We start from the raw sequence: 26,291 nt of genomic DNA, 5'->3' as shown, positions 1-26,291 counted from the left end.
TGGCGAAACTCCTGAAAAGGTGACAGTACACACCAGTCCATCCAATACACTGCTCATCCCAGGGCTGATGGCGAGCTTGGAATCCCCCAGAAAGGATTCCCAGGTTGCTTGGAAGTCACTCTTCTGGCAATAGGACATTCACCTGGTGTGTGTGTGTGTGTGTGTGTGTGTGTGTGTGTGTGTGTGTGTGTGTGTGCTTAGTTCTGGGTCTTTTAAGCGGACTCTGTGATTAAGAAACAGCAGGGACAGGCAGCAACTGGAGGGATGAGGAAGGGGTCAGTCGTATTTTCATTCTTAACTCTACTCCGGCTGCCTCCAGCTGAAGGCTAAAATTCAGTAAGAACTCAGGCGACAACAGGGGCACAAGTAATTGACTTGCACAGCCACTGGGGCATAACCTACGGCAAAACGCGCAAGGAGAGCTTTCCTGCGCCGGTTCCCCTGGCCAGCCCAAGCCTCCAGCCTCAGCTCAACGCCACTCCCTCCCAGCCAAGAGGCTCTCTGCTTGGAGGCGGGACCGAGTTCTCCGGTGGCCTTCCGAGGCTCGGGGCTGCGAGCTCTGGAAGGCTGGAAGGGGAGAGAAGGGAGGGGCGCTGACTGGGCAGTCCAAAGAGGAGGGGGCCTTTAATAGGCTCGCCCAGATCCTGGGTTTCTGCGCTGCGAGTGGCTGCGGCAGCGAGAAGCTGCCCGGGCGCCTCCCGCCAGCTCTCCGCTGCAAATTTTCGTCCTTGCACTTGACAGCAGTTAAACTTAAACTCCCAGGCGCGCTCTGCTTGGAAAGGCACAGGTAGGAGGCGCGGGCTGCGGGTGCAGGCTCGCTACTCTGGGAAGTGTCTCTCTGCCTTGGTTGGCTGTACTTTTTGGGAGCTGCCGGCTGCCCCCGAGCGTCTGTGGTTCCGGAGCCTGGGCTGCAAGGAGACCGGTGCATGCGGCCGGGGCGCCGGGCCGAGCCCCTTGGCAGAGCGCGGCTGTGCGCTTCCCCGCGCCATGCTTCTCCTGGGCATCTTAACCCTGGCTCTGGCTGGGCGACCCGCTGGCGGCTCGGACCCAGAGCGGGAGGTCGTCGTCCCCATCCGACTGGATCCAGACATCAACGGCCGCCACTACTACCGGCGAGGTCCAGAGGATTCCGGGGATCAGGGACTCATTTTTCAGATCGCAGCATTTCAGGAGGACTTTTACCTACATCTGATGCCGGATGCTCAGTTCCTGGCTCCCGCCTTCGCCACTGAGTATCTGGGGGATCCCCTTCAGGAGCTCGCCGCCAGCTCTTTAGACCTGCGACGCTGCTTCTACTCTGGGGACGTGAACGCCGAGCCAGACTCGTTCGCCACTTTGAGCCTGTGCGGGGGTCTCCGCGGAGCCTTCGGCTACCGAGGCGCGGAGTATGTCATTAGCCCGCTGCCCAACGCCAGCGCGCCGGCCGCGCCGAGCAACAGCCAGGGCGCGCACCTCCTCCAGCGCCGGGGAGCCCGCGGCGGGGCCTCCGGAGACCCCGCCTCCCGCTGCGGGGTGGCTTCGGGCTGGAACCCGGCCATCCTGAGGGCCCTAGACCCGTACAAGCCGCGGCGGACGGACTTGGGGGACAGTCACAGGCGGCGCAGTTCTGGTCGCGCCAAGCGCTTCGTGTCCATCCCACGGTACGTGGAGACACTGGTGGTGGCGGACGAATCGATGGTTAAGTTTCATGGCGCGGACTTGGAGCATTATCTGCTGACTCTGCTGGCCACCGCGGCGCGCCTCTACCGCCACCCCAGCATCCTTAATCCCATCAACATCGTTGTGGTCAAGGTGCTGCTTCTCGGAGACCGTGACACCGGGCCCAAGGTCACCGGCAACGCGGCTCTGACGCTGCGCAACTTCTGCGCCTGGCAGAAGAAGCTGAACAAAGTGAGTGACAAGCACCCTGAGTACTGGGACACCGCCATCCTCTTCACCAGGCAGGTGAGTTGATCTGTCACCTCTCTGGATCCAGTCAGCCCTATTCTCTTAGAGTCACTGCTCTTAGCTCTGGAGATCCTCTTTGTTCCAAGCAATGCCCCAGTGTTTAAATTACATTGATCTTTTCCAACTACAACTTTGCAACTTCCAGGAAAAGCCTTCTTTTAGGCTTAGCCGAGTTTGGGCTCACGTGTATCTGGACGGCTCCACTTCCGAAGGTGTTGGCCTGCCGTGGCCAATCAGCGCCTAAGTCAGGCGTGCAGGGGCCGGAACCCCGGAAGTTGTAGCCCCGGAGGAGCCGCAGTTTTCTGCAAGGCCGATAGGAGGCGATATGAGGATGGTGTTGGAGAGGGCAGGACCGGCTGCCCCTCTTAGGTGCGGCGGCTAAATCCTCTTTGACACCTCCTCAGAGGCTTCCTGTCGCTGGCTGTGGAATTGGAAGGTGACCTGAGGTCAACATCTGCTACGTTTCCAATGGGTGACATGTTATCCTCTCTCTGACCTGGGCCCTTGGAAAACCTGGAGTGGGATGTAAGTAATCACTGAGATATTTTGTTGGTTGCATGAAAGACCAGACTCAAGTGCCTACTGGGAACATCTCTTCTTCAATTCCGGGTCTCCTTACCCTTCTCCTCTGGCCCTGTCTAGGGGCTCCTAGACCATAGTAAGCAGAGCGTTAAGTTAGGGCACCTGTTTGGAACTGGGACTGTTTCACTTGGAGCTGAGCTGGGAAAATCTCTTCCAATTTTCCCCTATCCTTGTTACCAGAGGGTGATCCATTAGCCCAGCTGTATGGTACAGAGAAGAGCAGGCAAGGTCACTCATGATCTGAACTCACTAAAGGTCCTGTAACCCCCTACTGAAATCACTTGAATGCAGGGTTCCAGCTTCTGCCCTTGCTTCGGTGGAAGTGATGGAAGAGTAGTCAAGAGTGTTTGAAGACACTGGTTTTAGGGTTGGAGAGATTCTGAGCATTAGAATTAGACAGATGGATGCCAACCAGAAAAGCAGGGAGGTCTTTTGGAATCTTTACCTGATATTCTATCTCAAAGAAGCTAAGAATCTGTAAATATTTAGGTTGTAGGTGTTGATGTAGCTGGATGCTGTGAAGTGTTTGGATTCTTGGAATTTCTTAGATACAGGAGACTGGGAGGAAAAGGGCCATCCAAGTGACCGGCTTCCTCTCATTTTGGGGGCTGTGACTTGGAGGAGTGCTTTGCTCTTGTTTTGTCATTATCATAATAATCACAGCATCTTGGCAAGGGCACAGAGTCACCTCTGGGGCTCTCAGTCTCCACTCTTTCCAAATGGCTGCTCAAAGCTGGTCTGGCACCCATGGGCTGGAGCCGGAGTCTTGCACAGTAACCCATTTGGCACAGCTAGTCCCTTCCTGGAGTTGAACTTCCTCCTTTCCCAGTCTTCTTCTCCTCCCACCACCTGGTTTCTCTAGGGAGGTCTTTGGCCTGAGTCTTGTTTCCTTGCACTCACTCATTCTTCCAACTGAGGTCTGTCGAGGTGCCTCTGCCCAGCTCCTTCAAGCACTGCCTGAATCATGGGGGAACTGCAAAGGAGGTGGCTTTCACCTCAGCACATAGACCAGCCCCGCAGTTGGATTGCTGGGGGAAAGAAAGCAAAGGCCAAGAACAGGATGTCTGAATGGAAAAAGTAGCTGTTGCCCCATCTGCTACCCAGGATGCCACTGTGGAGACTGCTCGCTGGCTCTAAAGTATCAGACCTCAGTCTCTGCTGCTTAATGGTTAAGGCTGACTTTTGGAAGCAACTCTAGGAGGAGGAGTACCTCTGGGAATATGGGCCATGCCATCAGAAGGAGCCTCCCTTTTGAAGAAGAAGCAGTCAAACAGCATGATAGCTTCTGTTTGGGGGCCTGCGTTGTCCAGGCATAATGGGTACAAGATGCATGACCACTTGGGTCAGAAGCAGAGATGCACAAGATGTTAGAAGCTGTTTTTCCATAGACATCTAAAGGGCAAAGTCAGAGAACAGGGAGGCTGTGTTGGCAGGTTTCTCATCCAGGTATGTGTGCTATGCCTTGGGTAAACATCTCTCCCCCACTCCCTCAGCAGTGCCGATTTAGGGGCCTGCTGCATTCTCAGAGTCTTAGCAACTTTTCATTCCTGAACTCTCAGAGGGAAGGTAGAGTATTGGATGAGAACACGAGCCAACAGCTGCTCTTTCTAGACTAAGGCAGATGTAGTCTCCAAGAGTCCTAATCGTCCAGAACAGAGGATACATGGATAATACAACAACCATTTTAACAATCTGAGGAGTTTATGTAAAGATTCAGAGTAAGTTCATGCAGCAAGAGTGCACATCTGATTCTGCAAAGCAATCAGCCTCCAGGCTCATAACAGCAGGGTGAGGTCAGCCCAGGATTGGAACAAGGATCTGCTGAGAATTAGAGCCAGAATCTTTCTCTTTTATTTCTATGCAGAGAAAAGTTTCTCTGAGTTCTTGTTGCATGGGACAGCAGGCGCCAAATATTGATGGCTGAGACTCAGTAGGGCCTCATTTTCTGAGACTTCTTTGTCTTCAGGTCCAGTACCTCTGCTGTTTGGAGCCTTTGCGGTAGGATAGCTTTCATCCATTTATTGGCACATTCTCTTCACACTTATTGAGTGTGTTCTTTCTAGGTACTGTTCTTGGCTAGTGTTACACTATTAGTAAGATATAGTCTGTAATCCCCAGGAATTAACTGTGTGACAAGGGTTCCACAAGGCAATAGCCAGTTATGTTATGATGTGCTAAGTGCCAGGATGAGGCATGTAGCCTTCCCTGGGAGCACCCAAAGGGGATGTTCACCTCCCAGTGAGCGTGAGCTGAAGAAGCCCTTGATGGGACCAGGCTGCAGGAAAGGCCCAGGGGCCAGGGAACTGCTGGAATGGGGAAGGAAGGTTGTTTTCACATTGCAGGATACCTTTATTTCCTCCCCAACCTGTTTTGCTTTTAGTGACATTTCCTCTTTTGAGATGACTTCATTTTCATTTTTTATGACTTGCAGTTTAGGGTTTTCTGGCTGCTTATCCTTTCATTTTTTTCTGTGGTTTAGTGTCACTTTATGCCATTCTACTTTCCTTTGTCCTCTTCTTTCGTTTTTCCTCTTTTGGGATTATTGGGCAGGAAGTTTATTGCTTCTTCTCTCTTACTTTCTTCATTCATCCTCTAATCTTTCCCCGCCTCTCAACCCCAAACTTTGAGGCCTTGTTGAGGTAATGTTCTACTGTTCATGGTGGAACAACATCTGGAACCTCATGTGAATCTGAGGCTAGTGCCTTCTATCATAAAGCACTTACAATAGGGCAGCACATTTAGGATTCAGGTTAAAAAATGAAAATAAAGTGATTATATGTATTTTACATCTATTTCTCAACATGATAAAATAATCATGATTTCATTATCATCTTGTTTTTGAGACAAGATCTTCCTTTTAATTTAGGCTGACCTTGAGCTCACTATGCAGCCGAGGCTGGTCTTGAACTTGTGGTGATTCTCCTGCCTCAGCCTTCTATGTGCTGCATCATGATCTCTTTTGGTCAGTCCTTGGAAGATAGGAGAGAGGGGCCAAATGACGATTTGGTGTTTAATAGTTTGTCATTCTTGGTCACTACATGGAAATGTACTCCTGGGAGGGGGAGGGGAACCCAGAGAAAGAGAAGAAGAAAGAGCCTGTTGTTTTGTCTCTCATAGGATGAGAACTTTAGTTATCCTTCCAGTATACCAGATATTAATGGTGGAAGATGGGGGATGAAGGTCAGAGAAAATCAATCTTTCTTTTTCCCCCTTCCCTCCCTTTCTTTCTTTCCTTCTTTTTCTTTGTTTTCTCTTTCTCTCTTTCGTTCTTTCTTTCTTTTCCTTTTTTTCAAGATGAGGTTTTGTTGTCCAGGCAAGTGCTTAGCCCCTGGGCTCAAGTGGCTCTTCTGCCTCACCTTCCTGAGTAGCTGGGTCTATGGGTGTGTGTTGCCACACTTAGCTTCTTTCTTCATTTTTAGCCAGTGGCTTAATTAAGAAGATGAGGAAGACCTTTCTCTCCACCCACCTTTCCACTTCTCTGTGGCTGTCACTCCCCCGATGCCGCAGCAGTTTTCCCACCTTATCTTGACACCGTGACTCACTCATGGTCACATGGGGCAGTGGAAAGAAATCAGGTGTGGAGTTGACAGAGCTGAGTCTGAATACGGCACTTGCACTTTTTAGCAATGGATATTGAATGAGTCAGCTGTTTGGGGTTCGCTTTCCTCTCCCTGGAATGAGGCTAATGATGATGACTCAACACCTAACTTGTGAGCCTCCTTCAAGGACGAGTTGCTGAGTCTTCCAAAACAGGCACTTGGCAATGGCAGCTCATTCTGATCACTACCGTAGGGGCTGCTCAGGATGTGCTTCTTCTTGATCAATTACCTCTGGATGCCTTGTCAGAATGTAAACTTGGTGTAGTCCTGATTTAAAGCACTCTGTCCCATTGTCCTTGGAAGTGTATGTCACACTTGTCTGATTAAACGTTCCTGTGTTTGAATGGAAACTCAGTACTTGCTACTCCCCCTGACCTGTAAACTCCTCTTTGGCAGTGACCTCTCTGTGTCTCTGTAACCCCTACCCCAGGCCCCTGCATCTCTGGCTCAGTAGGTGTGTGTAGAAGGAAGGTGAGGCAACTGCCTGCCCCTGGGGCACTGAGGTAGTTTCTCTCCCTTCCTGGCATTATTAAGCCAGACTTCCAGCTGTCAAGTTGCAGCATTTGGGAGAAAGAGTCTTTGGTTCTTCTGGCATTTCTTCTTGGGTCTTTGGCATCAAGTTTTGGTTGGAGAGAGGCAGGACCCTAGAGAGGAGCACGCTTAATCCACCTGGAGTCAGCAGATGGGGTGCACAGCAGGGACGGGTCAGTGTGTCAGTACAGGTGTGGGGCAAGGAGCCAGGAGCTTGCTCAACTGGCAAGGCAAGGTGAGGCGAGGCCCAGACACTGCTCTCAGTAGCACTTAATCCTGGCTTCCTTCTCCCTAGCATTCTCCTCATTCTGTCCCTTAACATTGGTTTGAGCTCTGGGGAGGAGTATTATAGGGCAGGCTGTCTGTCCTTCTTGAGATGTCTTAGCCCCTTTATTCCTGGGGTGAATGTGCCCCAGAAGCAGTAGGGAGCCCTGGTTCCTACCAGGGCTCAGTTACAGGCTACACTGCCTAGATTTCAACCCTTTTTCTATCTCTATCTCCTCTTTTCAACTTAGGGTTCATTGAGTGACCCTGAGTTAATTACGTACCTTCTCTGGGTCTCTTTGATAAAATGGGGCCTATAATGGCATCTTCTCTTGAGGCTATTGTGAAGATTAAATATAGGATGAGCAAATAGAGGTAAAGTTAAAACAGTGTCTGGTACATAGTAGGAGCTCAATAAATGTTAGCCATTGTCACTGTATGGGGGGGGTACCTCTCTTGAAGTAATAATTTCTGGAGAAGGTTTTGGCTTCCTGTTCTTCCTCATTGAGGTGTTCTCTACCTCTCATTGAGGTTATTTGGGTTACTTTAGTCTCTTGCAACAATACTGTTTTGTACATCTGGAGGGATTTGTATGTCAGTGAAACCAAGTCTGCTAATAGAAACAAATAACCTTCTGGTCTGTATGATCTCCTCCTCTATCAGGCAACCTTATTACACTGCCCAGGCACTAAGAGTTAGCTGTTATTTCTTGGAGCAAAGCAAAGCCCTCCCATCTTTGGGGATTACAAACAGAAATGAGTTTTAGGCTACAGAAGGAAATAGGGCAGAGAGTCAGATGGAACACAAGTTAAGGGGACTTGACCTTCCCTACTACTGTTAATACTATTAATACTTGTGCAGGGTGATTTTCACTAGTAATTTCAGTAGCTTAACTAGCTAGGTGGATTTGGAAGAAAGAACATTGCTGGGCTGGCCGAGGTGTCAAAAGTGTGGATTTGGGACCTTGTTTTCATTTGATAGCCAAGTGGTCTTGGGATGTAATCTCAATGCATGGAGCCTCAGTTTCTTCCCTGCAAAAGAGTGGACGGTTCTGAAGTTCTGTGAGTATAATTCTGGCTTGCTGTGTTGTGGCCATGAAGATGAGCATTGTCTCTTATGCCTAGGACTTCAATGGAAGCCAGAAGTCAGTTACATGGAATGCATGTAGTTTCTACCACATTAAAAAACTTGGGGCCGGGAATTTGGCTCAGTGGCACAGCACCTGCCTCGAAAGTGCAAAGTCCTGAGTTTGAGCCTCGGTACTGGAAAAAAAAAATTAATGTGCTTGGTTTTTACGGACCCTTCTTTCTCCATAGTGCTGGAAAACATTTGATATCTCAGTATGTGCATGGGAAACAGAGGAAGTCTGTAGGGAAAGGAGCTGGTAGGGAGTCCTGGCGAGGGCATGTAGGGAACAACATTGGTAAATGGGGCCACTGCAACGTGTTGGGCAGGGAGATGCCTACACTCTCCAGGCAGAAGGAATTGGAAGAGTTTCCCTTCCCTTCCCTTCCCTCTTCTTCCCTTCCCTGCCTTCCCCTCCCCCTCCCCTTGCCTCCCCTTCTCTCCCCTCTCATTTTTGATCAAGTCCTGAGCTGAAGAGGTTAAGGCAATTGGAGTGTCTCTGAGTCCATTCCAGAAGGGTGGAGACATTTAATGCCACAAATGAAGCAAAACTGGGCCCCTGTACAAGTGCTAGTGGGCGTTCAAAGCACTAAGGCCAACAATTCTTCATTTACATACCTGATTTGGAGAAGAGGAACAGGCAGAGCTTCTGATCCCAAGAGCAGCATCTTCCCTCCAGGAACCTGCACCCACCAGCACTTTCCTTGTTTGATCCAGTGAAGTCAGATTCTTCATGGAAAGAACAGGTTGCTCCTGGCCAGGAAGGGCCTACAGCTGCATGTCCTTGCTCAACAAGAAACCTCCCTCCCTGAGAGGAAAGACACTTTGGCTTTCAGAACCTCCCAGCTGCAAAGGCGCCTAAGGAAAGGCTGAGATCCCAGTGTGAACTTCTGCCCTATTCTGGCCATTTCAGGGGAGCTGGGTGGGGGCTGTCACTCTGCAACTAGCAGCGGGCAGGGTGGCCATCCTTTTTCTGTAAGCTGGTGCTATTCACTGTATGGCCTGGGTCAGTGGAAGAGATGCTTGTTAAGGTTCCCTGTGTTCTAAAAGTGTGTCATTTTGTGTGTTCCTTTTGTATCTTTCAGGGCCAGAAGGGGCTGAGTACACTGGGATTGAGGAAGAGGAGTAAGACATGGGACATTACAAATTCTAGTTGAGAATTGGCCTTTCCCAGGAGCAGGAAACTGAGGCCCTGAGGAGAGAAGGACTTAGCCAAAGACACACTTTCACTCAGTGACTGGGCCAGGACCAGAATCTGGGCTTCTTAGTTCTTATTCCTGTACACTTCTACCTCGTGAGGTCAGCAGTGAGTGTGCACGGTGCTGGGAGCCATGAGACTGGCTTGTGCTGGAGGCACTGCTGCAGACTGTAAGCTGCAAGCACACAGCTATCATTTCCAGAGATGATCACTTTTGCTGGTGGGAATCTTATGCCCTAGGGACCAGGGACATGTGGCCCCATTGTCCACTGCCTGCCTCCTTCACTGTGCCATGGCACGAGACATCATTCTTTCCTTCCTCAAGTTCCTTTTTCCCTCCATTAACCAGCTGGTCCATGATCTCAGCAGTTTAACATTCCCTAAATGTTGATCCAGTAAACTTCCTTTCCTAAGTTTTTTTTTTTTTTTTTTTTTTTTGGTACCAGGGATTGAACTCAGGTCCTTGCGCTTGCGAGGCAGGCAGGCGGCGGAACCACTGAGCTAAATCCCCGGCCCCTCCCAAGTTTTGACAGTAGTTCTCTTGGAGGTTTCAGAGCTCTGGGGAAGAAAAACTTCCTAGGAGAGTAAGTCTTTGAAAAGGGAAGGCATTTGAGGTCCCCTGTGGGGTTGCTGGAAGTGGATGAAGTGCACAGTACAGATGTAGGCAGCTGCACAAAGGTAGGGCATGTGTGGTACTTGTTGCTGACTCTAGCACACTCTGGGTTCAGGCTGGTCACCCTCATAGTTCTCTGGCCAGAAGAACTGTTAACTCATTAGGAGGTGTGACTATCACTTGACTCTGGGAAGCCAAGTTTGACTGCTCAGGTGGTAAACTTGTGAGTGCTTTGGATTAACTTTTGCTGATTTTCTGAACTATGACCACGTTTCCTCCCATGCCCCCTGACCCCACTAACTTGCTGCTGCCCGCCTCCCTGAGGTCAGCATATGCATGTGTATACAGACACACTTAGTCACACACACTCACATAGACACTTAGCCCTAAAGGGAAAGAAAATTGAGAACAGCTATGCATGTGTGCTTACATGCTACAGAAGACTGACATAGCTCTATCTCTTGAGTTGCTCAAGAGTTGCTGAGCAATTAGCTGTGATTTGGAGGAAAGAGCACCAATTATACAGACCCTCAGTGCATCTTTGTGCTCTGTGACTTGAACCTCTCTGGGCTTCAATTTCTTTGTGGAAGGTGGTAATTAGTCATTATTTCAGTGGAATGTTATGAGGGTTAGATTGGGTCATGCATGTAAAATGCATGCACAGTGTTTACTAAATCATATCCATGATTAGCTGTCCTAGTTACTCTTCTTGTTGCTGAGACAAAATACCCAACACCAAAGTTAAAGGAGGAAAGGTTTATTGTAGCTCACAGTTTATAGAGGTTCCAGTTCATAGTTGGCTGGCTCCAAGGGAGGGTAGCATGGCAGAGGGCATGGCTGAGGAGAAACTGTTCATGGGAGGCAGAAGACAGCAAAGCAGCAAAGTAGTGAAGAAGCACCAGCAGCAGCAGCAGCCTCCCTCTCCCTTTTATGCCTTCCAGGCTACCTGCACTTTGGGTGGTGCCACCCACACCCAAGGTGGGCCTTCCCATTATCCACACCTAGAACTATGTCAAACCCCTCTGTGGACTAATCTAGTAATCATACACCGTTAATCCCAGCATCACACACTCTAGATCCAGCCACCTCTGAAAATCCCTACCTATGACCAAATGGGGCTTTGGAGATACTTCTAGATACAAGCCATAATATTAGCTAAGATCATGAGTCTCAGTTTCCACTTTTGACAAATATGTATAATAATGTCCCCACCTCCTAATACTGTTGGGAGGATTGAATGAGGTGAGGATGTGATTGTTTCTTGTACACTGTAGAATGCCTTGTGCATCAAAGGCAGTGATGTAATGCAGAGAGTGTTGGTGCCACTGACTCTACACATGTTTTTCTCAAGGAGAAGAGAATGTGCATAAGTGTCTTATCCTACTTCCAACTCCTGGATTTGTGTGTGTGTGTGTGTGTGTGTTTGTGTGTGTGTGTAGTACAGGTGCTAGGGATCGAATTGAGGGCCTTGTACCTGTCAGGCAAGGATTCTACCACTGAGCTACATCCCCGGGCCAACTCCTGGCTTCTTAACATGCTTAGATTGCATCACTGGCCTTTAGTGCTTGGTAAATTCTTTGAGCTGCCCACTTTGGGAGCCTCCTTGTGCCCTTCAGCATCCTCTGGGAATACTTCCTATCAAAGTGTGCTACTCTAGCAAGTTAAGCTTCAGTATAAAAACAGGGACCTAGGCTTGCATGGGGGTACATACCTGTAATCCTAGTGGGGAGGCTAGGAGGCTAAGCAGGAGGATCAAAAGTTTGAGCCAGCCTGAGCAACTAGATCTTAGCAACTTAGCCAGACACTGCCTCAAAAAAGGGCTGGAATGTAGCTCAATTAGAAGGCTCTGGGTTCAAGCCCCAGTACCTTAAAAAAGGGGGAGACTTTTCTCTTGGATGATGATCTAATTATCATTTCCTCCTAGCAGCCCTTGAGCCTGTGGGCCCCTTGAGCTTCTGTGTACACTTGCACTGTTGTATAGCTTGTAACCACCTCAGTTTGCTTCCTCCCAACTTGTGGAAGCTGAAGTCCTTGGCCAGTGATATTTCAGCTGAGAATTGAAACTTAATTCATGGTTATCCAAATGTCAGTCACTTAGCTCAGATCAAGGCTGTTCAAAGCTGACTCTGGATGGGGATGTGGATGCCTTCTATTCCACCTGCCTCAGTGAGCCATTACCAAAACTTCATCCAGCCGTGGGAGGCACCACTTTTCTGGTCTGGAAGATTGTCTCTATATAAAGCAGTGGCCCTTGCAGTTTAATTTTGTACCTCTTAATTTCCTCCCTCAAGACCTCCCTGGGTGGGGTTGGACACATTTTCAGTGAGTCACAGAGCTTTCTTTCTGAGGCCTCCTCTCTTTGCCTGGGATGGTCCCACAAAGAGCCCCAAAACCCCTTAAAAAGGAGGGCCTGACTGGAAGTTCTGGGGCTGGTTGGGGTTGGAGTGGGGATGAGTTGGAATGTCCCATAGGATGCCCTTTATTCCCTTCAAGTCCCTCTGTCACTGTTCTCTAACTTCATCCAGGCTCTGCTTCTCTCCCTCTTGGCAGGACTTGTGTGGAGCGACCACATGTGACACACTGGGCATGGCGGATGTGGGCACCATGTGCGATCCCAAGAGGAGTTGCTCTGTTATTGAGGATGATGGGCTTCCGTCAGCCTTCACCACTGCTCATGAGCTGGGTAAGGCTGGAGCGGGGAGAGAGCTGCCCTCTGCCATTGATCTGGGTTTGAGTTGGGTGCTTTGGGAGTAGAAAGACACTTGCTCACTCATATTCTGAAGCCTTAAGGATCTTTTCTAAGGGCCAGAGTTTGCATTGGCAGTGGCTTTGTTTTATATTTTCTGATTGCCCCAGGCTAGTTGACCAGCCTTGTTGGCAGAGATCTGAATACCTCTGCCAAGTGTCTGTCACGTGGGCACTATAAGGAGAATATGATAAATACAAGAAGATGTAACTCTGTCTTCACTTAGCTCACAGCCTGGCAAAAGGGACAGAAAACATAAGCACATGACCTTGAGGACATCTGCAAAGCAGTCCATTACTGGTGAAAATGAACATCTTGAAAACTGTTTCACAGGCTTTCCAGATTCCCCCTGATTGCTCCCTATTCTGGGCGGCCCTGAACTTCTGCCCCCTGAGTCCTCCGATGTCACCCCACAGGCCATGTGTTCAATATGCCCCATGACAACGTGAAAGTATGTGAGGAGGTCTTTGGAAAGCTCCAAGCCAACCACATGATGTCTCCAACCCTCATCCAGATTGACCGTGCCAACCCCTGGTCAGCCTGCAGTGCTGCCATCATCACTGACTTCCTGGACAGTGGACATGGTGAGCTAGGGTGACAGAAAAGTGGGGCTGTCACTGGAGGGAGTGTTCACCTCCTTTTTGGACCACCTTTCTGTACACAAAGTGGGATTATCTCATGGAGTTGGGCCCCGATGTGGGTCCATTCCAGATGCTCCTTGGTCCATCCTTTCCCTGCCTTTTGGGTCCCAGGCCAACTTAGCCTCTCCTTCTCCAGCATGTCCTAACAACTATTTTCGGCTCTCTGCAGGGGACTGCCTCCTTGACCAGCCCAGCAAACCTCTCTCCCTGCCTGAGGACCTGCCGGGCACCAGCTACACCCTGAGCCAGCAGTGTGAGCTGGCCTTCGGTGTGGGCTCCAAGCCCTGTCCATACATGCAGTACTGCACCAAGCTGTGGTGCACTGGCAAAGCCAAGGGGCAGATGGTGTGCCAGACCCGCCACTTCCCCTGGGCAGATGGCACCAGCTGCAGTGAAGGCAAGTTCTGCCTCAAGGGGGCCTGTGTGGAGAGACACAACCTCAACAAGTACCGGGTGAGTGCTGGAGCCCCACACTGGGGACTGTGGGGAGGAGGAGAACAGTGCCCGGTCTCCACTGGGAAGCAGCCCTTCAAAGATCGGCAGAGTAACAATAACTTAAGTCACAACCCTCCACTGTGCTTCTGTTCCTGGCAACAGTCCTGTCCCGCCTTTGCCTCTCAAAGTGGAGAGGAAAATCTGTGGTAGGTCAGAGAACTTGGTGAGGCCTTAGATATGTGGAGAAAGCCTCCAGCAGGATTGGGGACCCAGCCCTGAGCTCCATATGTAGGAGAGGCCTGGGCCCAGAGGTGAACACTGACCCTCAGGAGCAGCTCACTCTCTGGATCCACCCTTTCTTCCCTCACCAACTATTTTGGAGTCTGTTTCACTCCAGGGAGCTGGGATGAACAAGATGAATAGGCTCAGCAATGAAATGAAACGAAGCCCTGGACAAGCTTCAGTAATTTGACATATCTCGAACTTAGCTTCAGCCATTGTTGTGATTGTTGTTGCTGTTGTGTTTTTAACTGAAATATAATTGAATAAAAGTTTTCCCCCCAGATGAATAGAAACACTAGAGTGACAGAAACCCAAATATTCTGTGCCTATAACATGAACTATGTGTACTTCAGGTCTTGTGGTAGGGTAGTAAAAAGATTTGTACTTTTCCAGGTGGGAATAAAAAGTCCCTCCTTCTTGATCCTGGACACAGTTATCCCTTCCACACCCCTGTCCCCAGCTAGGTGAGGTACAGGGTTTATCTGCACAGAAGCAATAGTATAAAAAACCTTTCACCGAACATGTGAGATAGGTGTGGTTCAGAGTTATTTAAAACCTTTTTCTGTGACCTGGGGATATATATTTTAACTAAATCTTCAAGCATTTGTTAGGCAACATTTCACCATGTTCAGGGGAAGTTCTGAGCCAACTGCATGATGTCAGACAAAGAAATAAAAGGCCACACCTCAGAGCTCACAGTTACTGAGGAAGCTGGACATGTCACAGGCATACGAGACACACAGAGGTACACGTTGTGTGTTATGACAGAGTATAAACAGGGGTAAGAAATTCATGATGATGATTGTGGGAGCGAAAACAACTCTGAGGAGAAGGTGGGAGTTGAAGAGAGTCTTGAGATGAGTAGGATAATAGCAGGTAGGGGTGGGGCAGGCTGGGGAGGGGGTGCTGAGTGACCTGGAGGGTTGGAAGCTGAGATCTGTATTAGAAAGGACACCTTCTACCAGATCATGCCAATTGGATGGCCAGGCTGATGGATTGAGACTAGAAACTTCTGAGTAAGGGTGAATCTTGGCAAGACTTCTCTTGGTAAGAGGAGTCCGGAGAATGAAGAAACTAGTCAAGATGCTTTTGGATATAGAAAATGTGGTCTGGAAAGCACAATCTTTCCACATAATTCCTGGAATTGTCTCTTATCAGAAAAATCCATTATATCCTCCACAACTTCTCAGTAGTCCCTGCATCACCCTATGTAACCAAAACCTGGCCCTTCATGGGGGCTATTGCCCTTATCAGCCAAGGTCGACACACATGCCTGCCTTAAACATCACAGATGCCCAGGGATCTCACATTCAGAACTCATGCTGACCCTGAGCATCCCATTTTCCCAGCTCACTCCCTTGGGGTTTCAGATTCCAATTCTTCAATGCCTTCTGGGCCTACAGTCCATTGATGCAGTTGACTTTCCATCTTTCCTTCGCATGCCCTCACTTTCTCCTAATTGAGCTGAGAGTCATTCGTCACGTGTACTCTGGACCACTCATCCTGTCTCTGTCGTATTCACTTGGATTAGCCACTCCTTGGTTGAGTCCAGCTCAGTCACCCCCTGCGGTGTCCCTGCAGGGGTGAACCTGACTGGTGAAACACATCCAGCTGTGCTCTCTGGCCTCAGTTTCACAGCCTGGACACTCAGTGGGTCCATAATGCTGGCCGGGAGCCTCCCAGCCTCCTGAACCTGTGAGTGTACGCCTTCACCTCTTTTCTCCCATTATCAACTCTTCATCCTCGTTTTCATTGTCACTGGTGTCTTGGTTCATTTTCCATTCCTATGATGAAATACTGGAGGTTGGGTACTTATAGCAAAAAGAGGTTTATTTACTTCACAATTTTGGCAGCTGAAAGTTCAAATATCATGATGTAGGGTCTGATGAAGACCTCCCTGGCTGTGTCACCTTGTGGCAGGTGGTATCATGGTGACAGTGAATTCAAAAGGGAGAGATCACATGGTCAGACAGAAAGCTGGAGTGGGGAGGGATCAGGCTCACTCGTATAACATTTCACTCCCATGGAACTAATTTATGAAGTCTCCTTTCTCTCCTGCAGTAATAGTTTTCTCCTCTCTGGAATTGAGTAAGTCCTATCAAGATACAAACTTATCATGATTTCTTTAATCTTAAACAAAACTTCTTGTGGGATCCTATGGCCGCTCCAAATATGCAGTCTGTTTCTCCGACTGCCTTTATAGCAGAGTTCCTTGAAAGAGTTGTGTAAACATACGTTCTTTCCAATTTCTGTCTTCTGTTTTTTCTCTGGAGCTCATTCAAGTCAGGATTTCACTGTCAGCATTCCTCAAAGAGCTCCTATTCAGGCTGTTTGGTGGTCAGGTCCAGGGTGGGTTACCATTGTTGCCCTGGCCAGAGCTGCTGCAGCCCACCTCTCTGTTCCCTGGGGACACAGCCTTGTGACTCAGGACAGTCCCCATTGTCTTTCGAGTTCTCCTCCTTCCTTACTGGCTGCCCTGCAAGCTCCTTCACTTTTTCTCTCTCCTACTCTCATTTTCTACGGTCAGTCAGTGTGCTCTAGGGCTCAGTCCTTTCCCTCCTCACAATCCCCACTCAGTCTTTCAGGTGATTCATCTGGACTGAAGCTTTAAATACCACCCACATGTTGAAAAGCCTTGTATTTATGTCTCCAGCCTGTGCCTCTATCCTGAACTACAGGCGTATTTGTTGGCTGAATCTTGTCAACCCTGTTTGGACACCTGGCAGGCATCTTAAACATAGCAGGTGTAAAACTGAGCTCCTGAAAGCTGCCCTGGCAACTCCACCTTCCAGTTGCACCTGCTCCAATCCTTTTTCTCTCACTTACCTCACATCCTGTATCTCAGCAATTCCCATCGACCTGTCTTGGAAATAGACCCAGAACCCCATTTCTTCCTGCTTCCCCTGCTTGTCCCCCGCCATTCCCTCCCCCATATTACAGCAATAGCTCCCTACTGGCTTTCTTGCCTCTGATCTTACTCCTTGCAGATAATCCCCAATATGGCAACCAGAAGGATCTTTTTAAAATTTGAATTAGACTATGGTATTTCTCTGCTGGATCTGGCTTGGAATGAATGAGCCAGCCAACTTCTGTCTTTATCTCCTGTTTCTCTCCTTTTACTTGCTCTGCTCCTGTGATGCTGGTAGATTCCAGGTGCATCCCTTCTTAGGACCTTTGGATTGCTGCCTCTGGCATGCTCTTTCTCCAATGTCTGCCTGGCTCACATCTGTACTTTAAATGTATAATGTGGGCTCCCTGGCCCCTCCTAATGTAGAATGCTCCTCACCAAGGTCCTCCCAGTTGTCCTCACCCCACCTGCTTTTAACACATCCAGTGCACCAAATGCACTAGATTATTTTTACTGTTTGTCTGCCCCACTAGGCTGTTGAGGATGAGAACTTGCTGCACATGGTGCAAGACATGTAGAAGGAACTCAGTAAATATTTGGTGAACGAATGAATGGTGCATGGCAAGAGCACAGCGAATATTTTTGTACAGATGGGTGGGAAGAAAAACAAACAGCATTATGTCAGAAGCCACAGAGGCTGTCATGTTAAGTATAGAAGAAAAACTGGAGATCATAATAGCTCAGCATAGACTCACTCACTCTCCAGCTGGTCCTTGCTGTCTTTGAGAGAGCAGCTTCAGCTTGTGATGGGTACATAAGGAAACAAGAACTGTTTGGCTGGCAGACAGATGGAATGGCCATGCTGAATATGTACATACGCCGAAGTTTTCATATTTCATACAACCGGTTCCTGACTAGGTCTGTGTGGGTGAGCTGCTGTGTGGATGATCTATGACAGCTTGAGCCCCAGACTTGTACAACTGGGTTGCTTTCTCTGTTGTCGAACTGATGTGTGTTCAGGGGATGAAACCCATTTTGTTATCATCGTAAGAGAAACAGTGCAAGCATGTCTGTAATCCCAGCACTCAGGAGGCTGAGGCAGGAGGATTACTGTGAGTTTGAGGCCAGCCTGGGCTACATAGTGAGTTTAAGGGCAGCCTGAACCAGTCAGGAGACCCTGTCTCAAAAAAAAAAAAAAAAAAAAAAAAAAAGAGAAACAATGCAGTCTATACATTTTCTGTCTCCTCCCTACCCTCTCAAACAAACCAACCAAAAAACAAACAAACAGACATCCCCCTGCATAATTTTCTCCAAAGCCAAACAAAGTTTTAGAATTGCTCTGTAGTGTTTCACCTGTGTGTGGTCTTAGTATAAAATTAGCACTGCTTAGAGTGAAACTTTCTCAGATGCAGCACCCAATGAAGGTGAAGGTCGGTTGAATTTGGAAAAAAGTCTGAATTGCAGAACACTTGCAAATAGAACTGTTTAGGCATCTACAGCAACCTTGTTTCCTGGCAAGTGTGCTGGCTGGGCTGGTGGAAGGTTAGACTTCTATAGATGCACTAACAGTAAATAGGGGTAAATAGTTAACAGTAAATAGCTCAATGGTTCTGCCGCCTGCCTTGCAAGCCCAAGGACCCAAGTTCAATCCCTGGTACCAAAACAAAAAACAAACAAAAAAACTGTAAAAAGAAAAGGGGGGAGGCTTTGAGCTCCTTCAGAAGCAGATCCTGTGCTAGGAGTTTTCCTATGTGTTGCTTCATTTAAAACTTCTACCAAACTCAGACCTGAGGATTACTGGCTCCATTTTTGCAGTGAAGCCAGGGAGGTTTGGCCGCCAGCTTGGACCCATTCTTGTGGCTGTAAAACTGGCCTTCCTCCCTTTGAAGTCCAGAAGACTTCTCTCTTCTGAGTGATTTCATTTATAACTGGGAGCAGTTGGTGTTTGCTAATTAATTGCTTGTGGTGTTGTGTGGGCCCTGTGCATATGCATCATCAGCTTATCATTTTTTTTCTTATGACATAAAGTAGATTGCATTCCAGTGGGACGGGATGGGAACTCGGAGGCTGTACCAGCAATCTTTTCAGCTGACAAAGGGGCTGGAAGTGATGTCTGGAGCCTTGCAGGAGTGTAACAGGCTCTTCTTTGCAGGTGGATGGCTCCTGGGCCAAGTGGGAGCCCTATGGTCCCTGCTCTCGAACCTGCGGCGGGGGCGTGCAGCTGGCCCGGAGGCAATGCAGCAGCCCCACCCCTGCCAATGGTGGCAAGTACTGCGAGGGAGTGCGGGTGAAGTACCGGTCTTGCAATCTGGAGCCCTGCCCCACCTCAGGTGAGGCCGGAGGGCCACAGGGCCTGGGCTTTGGGGAGGTGACCCTGAAGGCCACTTCCCCCACAGAGGAATTGCAGTCAAGATCCCAGCCCCCAGGACAGAGCCAGGGAGCAAAGAGGTGCAGAGCCTTCTGTCCACTCACTTTTTGGCAAGGGTGCTTTCTTCCAGGTACTTAGGGTAGGAGGCAGGTGGCTCAAGGGCTGGGACACTGAAAGTCTTTGACAAACCCATCTTCTAAGCAGGAATCCAGGGTTCATGCACTCGATGGGGAAAAAATTGCACCTCTATTTTGTTAGTGTTTCTATCTGAAACAGTATTTCCTTCAATTAGAAATTTAGTTTTTTAATAAATTAGCCTTTCCATCTAAAATTTAGTATTTCCTTCACTTAAAGCAGCAAACTATAACCTTAGTAGAAATACTTGTCACTTTGTCACCAACAGAAATCATGGACCTTTTCATTTGACATTTCAGTTGTTGAAGAATTCTCAGAATGCCACCTATGACTATCTCTATTTCAAAATTACAGTTGTTACCAGAGTTAATATTGAAGCTCATTATTTAATGCATTACCAGAAGTACATATATCACAAGTCTATTTCAAAATGTATGGATCAATGCATATCAATATAATTGGTATGTTTTATAAATCTGTGTAATTTATTGTATGCATCAATAGCACTATGATAAAAACAGTTTCAGTTGACTGCTGAAGGATTTCATGATCCAAAAAATGTTTAGCATATCTGTGACAGAGGGCGAAAGTGGCACATTGCTCAGGGGATGCATTATTCTCTGTGCGTTGCATTTTTGGTTGCAGCCTCTTTAGTCCTTCTGAGTTGGGGAGGCTGTGGCATCACACTTCCGAGGGTGGGAAGAGATGTTTAGATTTTGGGTGCTGGGCACCCCTGGGAGGGAGGCTCTCTTTTGTACTTCCCTTTAGTTTCCTGCCTGTCCTTCCTCCCTTCCTAGCCTCTGGCAAGAGCTTCAGGGAAGAGCAATGTGAAGCTTTCAATGGCTACAACCACAGCACCAACCGGCTCACTCTTGCCGTGGCGTGGGTGCCCAAGTACTCAGGTGTGTCTCCTCGAGACAAGTGCAAGCTTATCTGCCGAGCCAATGGCACTGGCTACTTCTATGTGCTGGCACCCAAGGTAAGAAAGCTGGGGGTCAGGGACCAGAGCAGGGCCCAGGTATTCAGGGAGCATCTGGCTGAGCTGCTGTCCTCTTCCTTCTCTCCTTCCTGGGGGTGCTGCAGGTGGTGGATGGTACACTGTGTTCTCCCGACTCCACCTCAGTCTGTGTCCAAGGAAAATGCATCAAGGCTGGCTGCGATGGGAACTTGGGCTCCAAGAAGAAGTTCGACAAGTGTGGGGTGTGTGGGGGAGACAATAAGAGCTGCAAGAGGGTGACGGGACTGTTCACCAAGCCCATGTGAGTTCTGGACCCTGGGGGGTGCAGCCAGGGAGCAAGGTGGGAGGCAGGTGGGTGGAATTCCCCCCAGGCATCGGAAGCTTGAGTTAGATTGGAGTGAATGTCAGATCCTGGCATACACTTTTTGTGGAGGCTATTCATACTCTTCTAGGGCTGATATCCACCCATCTACCCATGCATCCATCCAACTGATCCATTCATTCATCCATCTGTCCATCCATGCAGCAAAGCTAAATGGCCTAGAACACATCTCATCAGGAGGTGACAGTCAGGGAGAAGGCACGGTTGTTAGGACCTGTCTGGTACTTTGGAGTAGGACTGACCTGTATTCATATCTCAGTTCCCCATTTTCTCCATGACCTTGGGCAAGCGACTCAATCTCTCGACTTTTAGACATTTTCATTTGTAAAGTGAGTATAACATTAATGTACTTCACATGTGCTCTTGTGAAGAGTAAAAGAATGAATCCAAATAAAATGGCTAATACAGAACCAGATACATAATAAATGCTCAGTACATGTTCCTGGTGCTGATAAGGAGGCAGTGTGTGACAATTGCCACCTTCTCCTGGTGACTGAGGTCCTGGTCTTGGGGATTGGATTGTGGAGAAAATGGCAATGAACTGCTAAGAGGCAGCAAGCAAATGGCTGGGACTGAAGGAGCTGGCATGTCCCGGGAAATGTGCCCCAGAATCAGCCCAAGGATGATCTCTGGGCCTCTTCTAATCCCAACTCCAGTATGCGTCCTCCCTAGCTGGAGCTTTGTGAGGTCAGTGACATTCCCCCAGGAAGGGGCAGGCACTGAAACCCCAGAGGTTTCAGTTGGGAGCAGGGAGTATGAAAACACGGGAGTTCAGCAGCTGATGATGGAAGACCAGATGACTGTCCTGGAGTCAGACTGTCCCCTCTGGATGTGACGCCCTCTGCTGACCCTCTCGGAGAGCAGGAGGTTCCCTCTTTGGAAGCCTGGGCAGTGCAGGCAGAGGTGTTCAAGGCTGTCCTTTGTGGGGACTTGTAGCAGGGTGGCTATGTGGGCGTTAGACTCGCTTGACTGGTTAAATGGACAGGCTGGCAGGAGCTGTAGAAGTCACCCAGCCTAACGAATGCATTGTACAGGACACCAGAACCCAGAGAAACTGATTTGCTTAAAGTCACCAGGGAATCAGTACCTGAGCCAGGACTGGATCTCTAGCCCTCAAGGCTACTAGTGGGTCTCAATACATCAAGCTCCAGGCTTGGATGTGGGCACTGTAGACTTACTTCCTCTCCTCCCTCACCACCATGGGTGATTCTTTCTGAGTCTTCTCTTTGCTGGGTACTCTGGTACATGCTTTATAGGCTAAAGCTTCTTTAATCCTCCTTATAGTTGGACAAGGTATGCGCAACTATGAGGTCCATTTTGTAGGTGAGGAAACAGGCTCAGAAAAATTGAGATTTGTTCAAGATCAACGGCAAAGCAAGGGGCATGGATCTCTTTGGCTTCAAAACTTGTGTTTTTACTCTCTCACTGGCATTTACCAAAAGATAAATTTATGAAAGAAAAATGTTCATAAGGCTCTATAGCCAGTGTATTCAGTTTTAGGTGATTTAACAACAAGCTCATGTACCAGCATTCACTTTGTGTGTTTCCATCGGGCCCTGCACTGCCTAGTCATTCTTTGCACTCTGTTGGTACATTTGTGACCTGCTCTGGGGCCTGTAAGAGGGGATCAGTTGTCACTTTAAAGAGGAGTGAGGTTCTTAGGTCCAGGCATCTGTCTAATGTACAATCCCCCTTTCCCACCCCAGGCATGGCTACAATTTCGTGGTTGCCCTCCCTGTAGGCGCCTCTAGCATTGACATCCGCCAGCGTGGCTACAAGGGGCTGATTGGAGATGATAACTATCTGGCCGTGAAGAACAGCCAAGGCAAGTACCTGCTCAATGGGCACTTCGTGGTGTCGGCCGTGGAGCGGGACCTGGTGGTGAAGGGCAGCTTGCTGCGGTACAGTGGCACTGGCACTGCGGTGGAGAGCCTGCAGGCTTCCCGGCCCATCCTGGAGCCCCTGACCGTGGAGGTCCTCTCGGTGGGGAAGATGACACCGCCACGGGTCCGTTACTCTTTCTATCTGCCCAAGGAGCCTTGGGAGGACAAGTCCTCCCGACCCAAGGAGCCCCTCACCCCCTCTGTGCTGGACAACACGGTCCTCAGCCTCTCCAATCAAGTGGAGCAGCCAAATGACAGGCTCCCTGCACACTGGGTGGTGGGCAGCTGGGGACCTTGCTCTGCCAGCTGTGGCAGTGGCCTGCAGAAGCGGGCAGTGGACTGCCGGGGCTCCTTGGAGCAGCACAGGGCCTCTGCCTGCGATGTAGCCCATCGACCAGTGGAGATGCGAGCCTGTGGGGAACCCTGCCCAGCCTGGGAGCTTGGGACCTGGTCACCCTGCTCCAAGACCTGTGGCCGGGGATTTAAGAGGCGTTCACTCAAGTGTGTGGGACATGGAAGCCGGCTGCTGGCCCGGGACCAGTGCAACCTGCGCCGAAAGCCCCAGGAGCTGGACTTCTGCATCTTGAGGCCCTGTTGAGCGGGACTGCCCTTTTTTCTCCTTTATTCCCCACCCCACTGTTGTACCAGTGCTCTGGCCAGCTATAGCAGAGGATGGTGACAAGTGGCCTGTGCCACCATGCCACTCACATCCAGGACAAGGACCATGGACTGGGATGAGTGGTTCCTCCCTCCCTGGACTGGGCAGGGGCTGCTAACTAACGCACAGTCTACCTCATGCCCTACTCCTCTGGGCCCAGTTTCGGGGAGAGGCTGAAAGGTGTGGTGCTGGCCAGGGGTGCTGAGGCCCAGTTTCCAAGGGGCCTGGAGGATGGGCTTCTCCCAGGGAGAACTTCAGGGACCCAAGCCCCCATCAGGGTCTGCATGCTGCTGGAAGAGCCATGGCCCAGCAGCTTGGCACCCTCAGGTGGCTCAAGGGACTCTGAGCCATCTCTGAAATGAGGCAGGGTTTTCACGGTGCTTTCAGACCCCTTTGGTTCTTTCCTGACTGACATGGGCTGATCAGTGAAGACTAGTGGTGGTGGTGAGGATGCTGAGCACAGTGAGTTTGCCTACAACTGGAGTCTGGGTCCCTCTGCTGGGGAAGATGTGGATGGGGACAGGGAGTCCCAGCGTTTCTCATCTTCCCCCTGGGCCCACCCTGGAAAAGCAGGCCTCATTTCCTCCCTGCCATCCAGGGCATTAGACTACAGGAGGGCTGCCACCACCGTGTCCTTTGCAGAAAGAGGAGAATGTCCCCTGGAGTTTGCCTTCTTTGTCCAGAGGGAGCCAGCAGTTGCTAAAAGATGCTGGTGCTTATTGGGTGGCTGAAGCAGGGAGTGTGAGGGGAGACCTCGGGGGTTTTGCTGGCTGTGAGCCTGGGGGTGGATCCTGAGCTCTGGTCTAGGCACTGGGGACTGTCATCCTGGGACAGGGAGGAGGAAGCTCCAGTTTTGATGGCTTTTTCCTCCTGAGAGGGACACATAAGTAAGGCAGACGCCACCCACAGGCTCTACATTGCCTCAGAGAATCTCCTGAGTGACCACAGTCTTGTACCCACAGAGAGGGGAGCAGGGTGTGCCCAGAAGGGCTGGGAGCTGAGCATCTCCCTCCTTGCAAGTTAAGCTTCCTCCTTCTGGACGGCTCCTGCTGTCTGCTGTGGGCATGTCACAGCACATCTCCAGCTGAGAATTGGGTTGTCTGTTTGCTACCTCAGATTATGCTCTCTGGGAACCCAGCCTGTCCCTAGGGACAGAGGTGACTTGGCGCTCCCACCACATCCAGCTGTCATCTTCATAGACTAATCTGCCGAGCCCCAGAGACGAGTGTGTGATGCAGGGCCATCCACCAGGGCTCCAAACATGAAGACAAAGAGGGAGTTTCTCTCTTCAGGTTCCCTGGGAGCTGTTCAGGAGTCAACAAGAGTCATAACCTGACCCAGAGGCCTTCACAGCTACCAACAAGAACTGCTGGGGGAAAAACCCAGGCCCTTCCTATAGTTACAAGTGGGGAGATAATTCGGGGATAGTGATCCTTTGGTGAAGCAGGGTATTTCTTGAAGGTGCAGATGCCCCAGTGTGAAAAGAGGATATTCTGCTTTTCAGTATAGGCAGAGTCCCAGACTTCAGTGAAGAACTTAACTGAGATCAGATCAAAGCCCGAATCTTCCCGGGGGAGAGAGGTTCAGTTCTTTTCTGTGGTTTCCCTCACAGTCAAGATCCGCAAAACAAGCAGCCAGCCAGCCAGACTGCTGGTCTATGGTATTCTTGACACTGGTCTAATCTTAGGCTGGAGAATATGGACTGAGCTCCTGCAGGGGGTGGAGGGCCTTCAGCTCCCTGGAATAGGGCTGCAGACACTCTTGCAGGACAGAACAAGGAGGAATCTCCCTCCTTATACTGTGAAGCTGCAAAGACAAAAGGACCCCATGCACAGGCAGAAGGGGAGACTTGCCAGGGGACTACAGCCTGTGCTCTGATTGGTGCATTTTCTCCCAGGCCTGGAGAGGGTGGGGTGGGGGCTGTGCAGAGTGGGCAGGGGAAGGCGGAGAGGGAGGCACCATCCCTGGGGTGGCTGGCTTCCTAGCAGGGGTTATTTGCTGACATTGCTTTACAAACCGTTTCAAGGAGGGATAACTTTTGTTCTTGACACAAGTTAGGTCTCCATGGTCTTTTCTATTGTGGTCCCTCCTCCTTTTTGCTTTTCTTAAAAAACAAACAAACAAAAACCCCCCAAAAGCAAAAGTATGAGCAAGACAATTTGGGAAACTTGTCTTCTCTTTGAACATTTCCTCAGTCCAGCAAAGCTCTCCAGAGCTGAGAGGAAATGAGACTCAAGGCATAGGGTTCTGGTGATGACATAAAAAGTGAAGGTGGCGTCTCATGCTTATGGAGAAGAGGAGCCTTCTGTGGGCTCCAGCAGTTTCTTCAGAGGGGTGTGGCCCTGTAAGGCCTTGGGCTCATGATTCCCTAACCTCCTTTACCTGTTGTGTGCACTGATCGAAGGATCCTCACCCAAACACCCTCAATACTGGTGAGAAAGCTGGAGGAGCCAAGAACAGTTTGAGGGACTGGATTGCCCCCAGCCTGGGAGTCAGCTCCTGAGGACACTAGACACTCATTAATAGAGCCCAAGCTGTACTTGGTTCTTTTGCATTCCATACACTGCAGAAGGATGGGAGGACCTGGGTCTTGGCTGGGCATGTATACTGTGTATACATGGGAGCCGGCTGCGGGGTGAGGGCAGTTTGCTCTTAATAAAGTTGGAAGTATTTAAAACTTGTGTCCACCTCTGTGACTGCATCTCGCCTGTGCATACGTGGCCTGTGTTTACAGAATGTCTGCCTTGTGCCTGCCATGGTGCTAGGAGCTATGAAGACAGCAGTGACTATGACATGCACAGCCCTAGTCCCATGTAGTTCCCAGGTGAGCTGGGGGAAGATCTCAGGTCAGAAGCAAAGAGGTGGAGTCAGGAGGACTGTTGAATACAAAGAAGAAATCAACTGGTGGTAAGAAGAGAGTCCATATCTGAGTGTTTGTGGGTAAAATAAGACAACATGAGACTAAAGGATGAAAAAGCAGCCCTGCTAAAAAGGGATAGGCCATTTAGCACAAGGGCAGTGAGCCCAGACTGCAGAGCTTCAGGAGGGTCTTTGGGGCTGTACTTGTGAGGGGGATGAGATATAAGAGGCTGGAGG

At 49.7% G+C, this 26,291-nt stretch overlaps 1 protein-coding gene across 2 annotated transcripts; it reads left to right on the top strand.

Annotated features, from left to right (window-relative positions):
* The first annotated feature begins 652 nt into the window (after positions 1-652).
* Adamts15 (ADAM metallopeptidase with thrombospondin type 1 motif 15) lies at positions 653-25,872 on the top strand. Of its 2 annotated transcripts, none has more exons than XM_004862644.4 (8): positions 653-1,944; positions 12,410-12,542; positions 13,022-13,189; positions 13,416-13,699; positions 18,964-19,141; positions 20,112-20,293; positions 20,398-20,573; positions 22,361-25,872. In XM_004862644.4, the coding sequence occupies exons 1-8, from the start codon at positions 988-990 to the stop codon at positions 23,133-23,135; spliced, it is 2,853 nt and encodes a 950-aa protein (XP_004862701.1). In that variant the 5' UTR covers positions 653-987; the 3' UTR covers positions 23,136-25,872. The 2 variants fall into 2 exon arrangements, with proteins under 2 accessions (XP_004862701.1, XP_021098466.1); XM_021242807.2 differs by lacking the exon at positions 653-1,944 and adding an exon at positions 2,297-2,472.
* Positions 25,873-26,291: the final 419 nt, after the last annotated feature.

This window comes from Heterocephalus glaber, unplaced genomic scaffold (assembly GCF_053883595.1).
Source record: "Heterocephalus glaber isolate CG9 unplaced genomic scaffold, H.glaber_assembly_v1.0 deba00001446, whole genome shotgun sequence".
NCBI lineage: Eukaryota > Metazoa > Chordata > Mammalia > Rodentia > Bathyergidae > Heterocephalus > Heterocephalus glaber.
The sequence above is the reverse complement of the archived record's forward strand: the minus strand, read 5'-3'. Positions and strand labels throughout refer to the sequence as shown.

Excerpts from the sequence above, each read along its gene's own strand:
- Adamts15 (XM_004862644.4), top strand. The coding sequence starts at position 988 with ATGCTTCTCCTGGGCATCTTAACCCTGGCTCTGGCTGGGCGACCCGCT. Across the intron at positions 13,700-18,963 it reads ACAACCTCAACAAGTACCGG|GTGGATGGCTCCTGGGCCAA; the intron begins GTGAGTGCTGGA and ends TCTTCTTTGCAG. Across the intron at positions 20,574-22,360 it reads GGACTGTTCACCAAGCCCAT|GCATGGCTACAATTTCGTGG; the intron begins GTGAGTTCTGGA and ends TTCCCACCCCAG.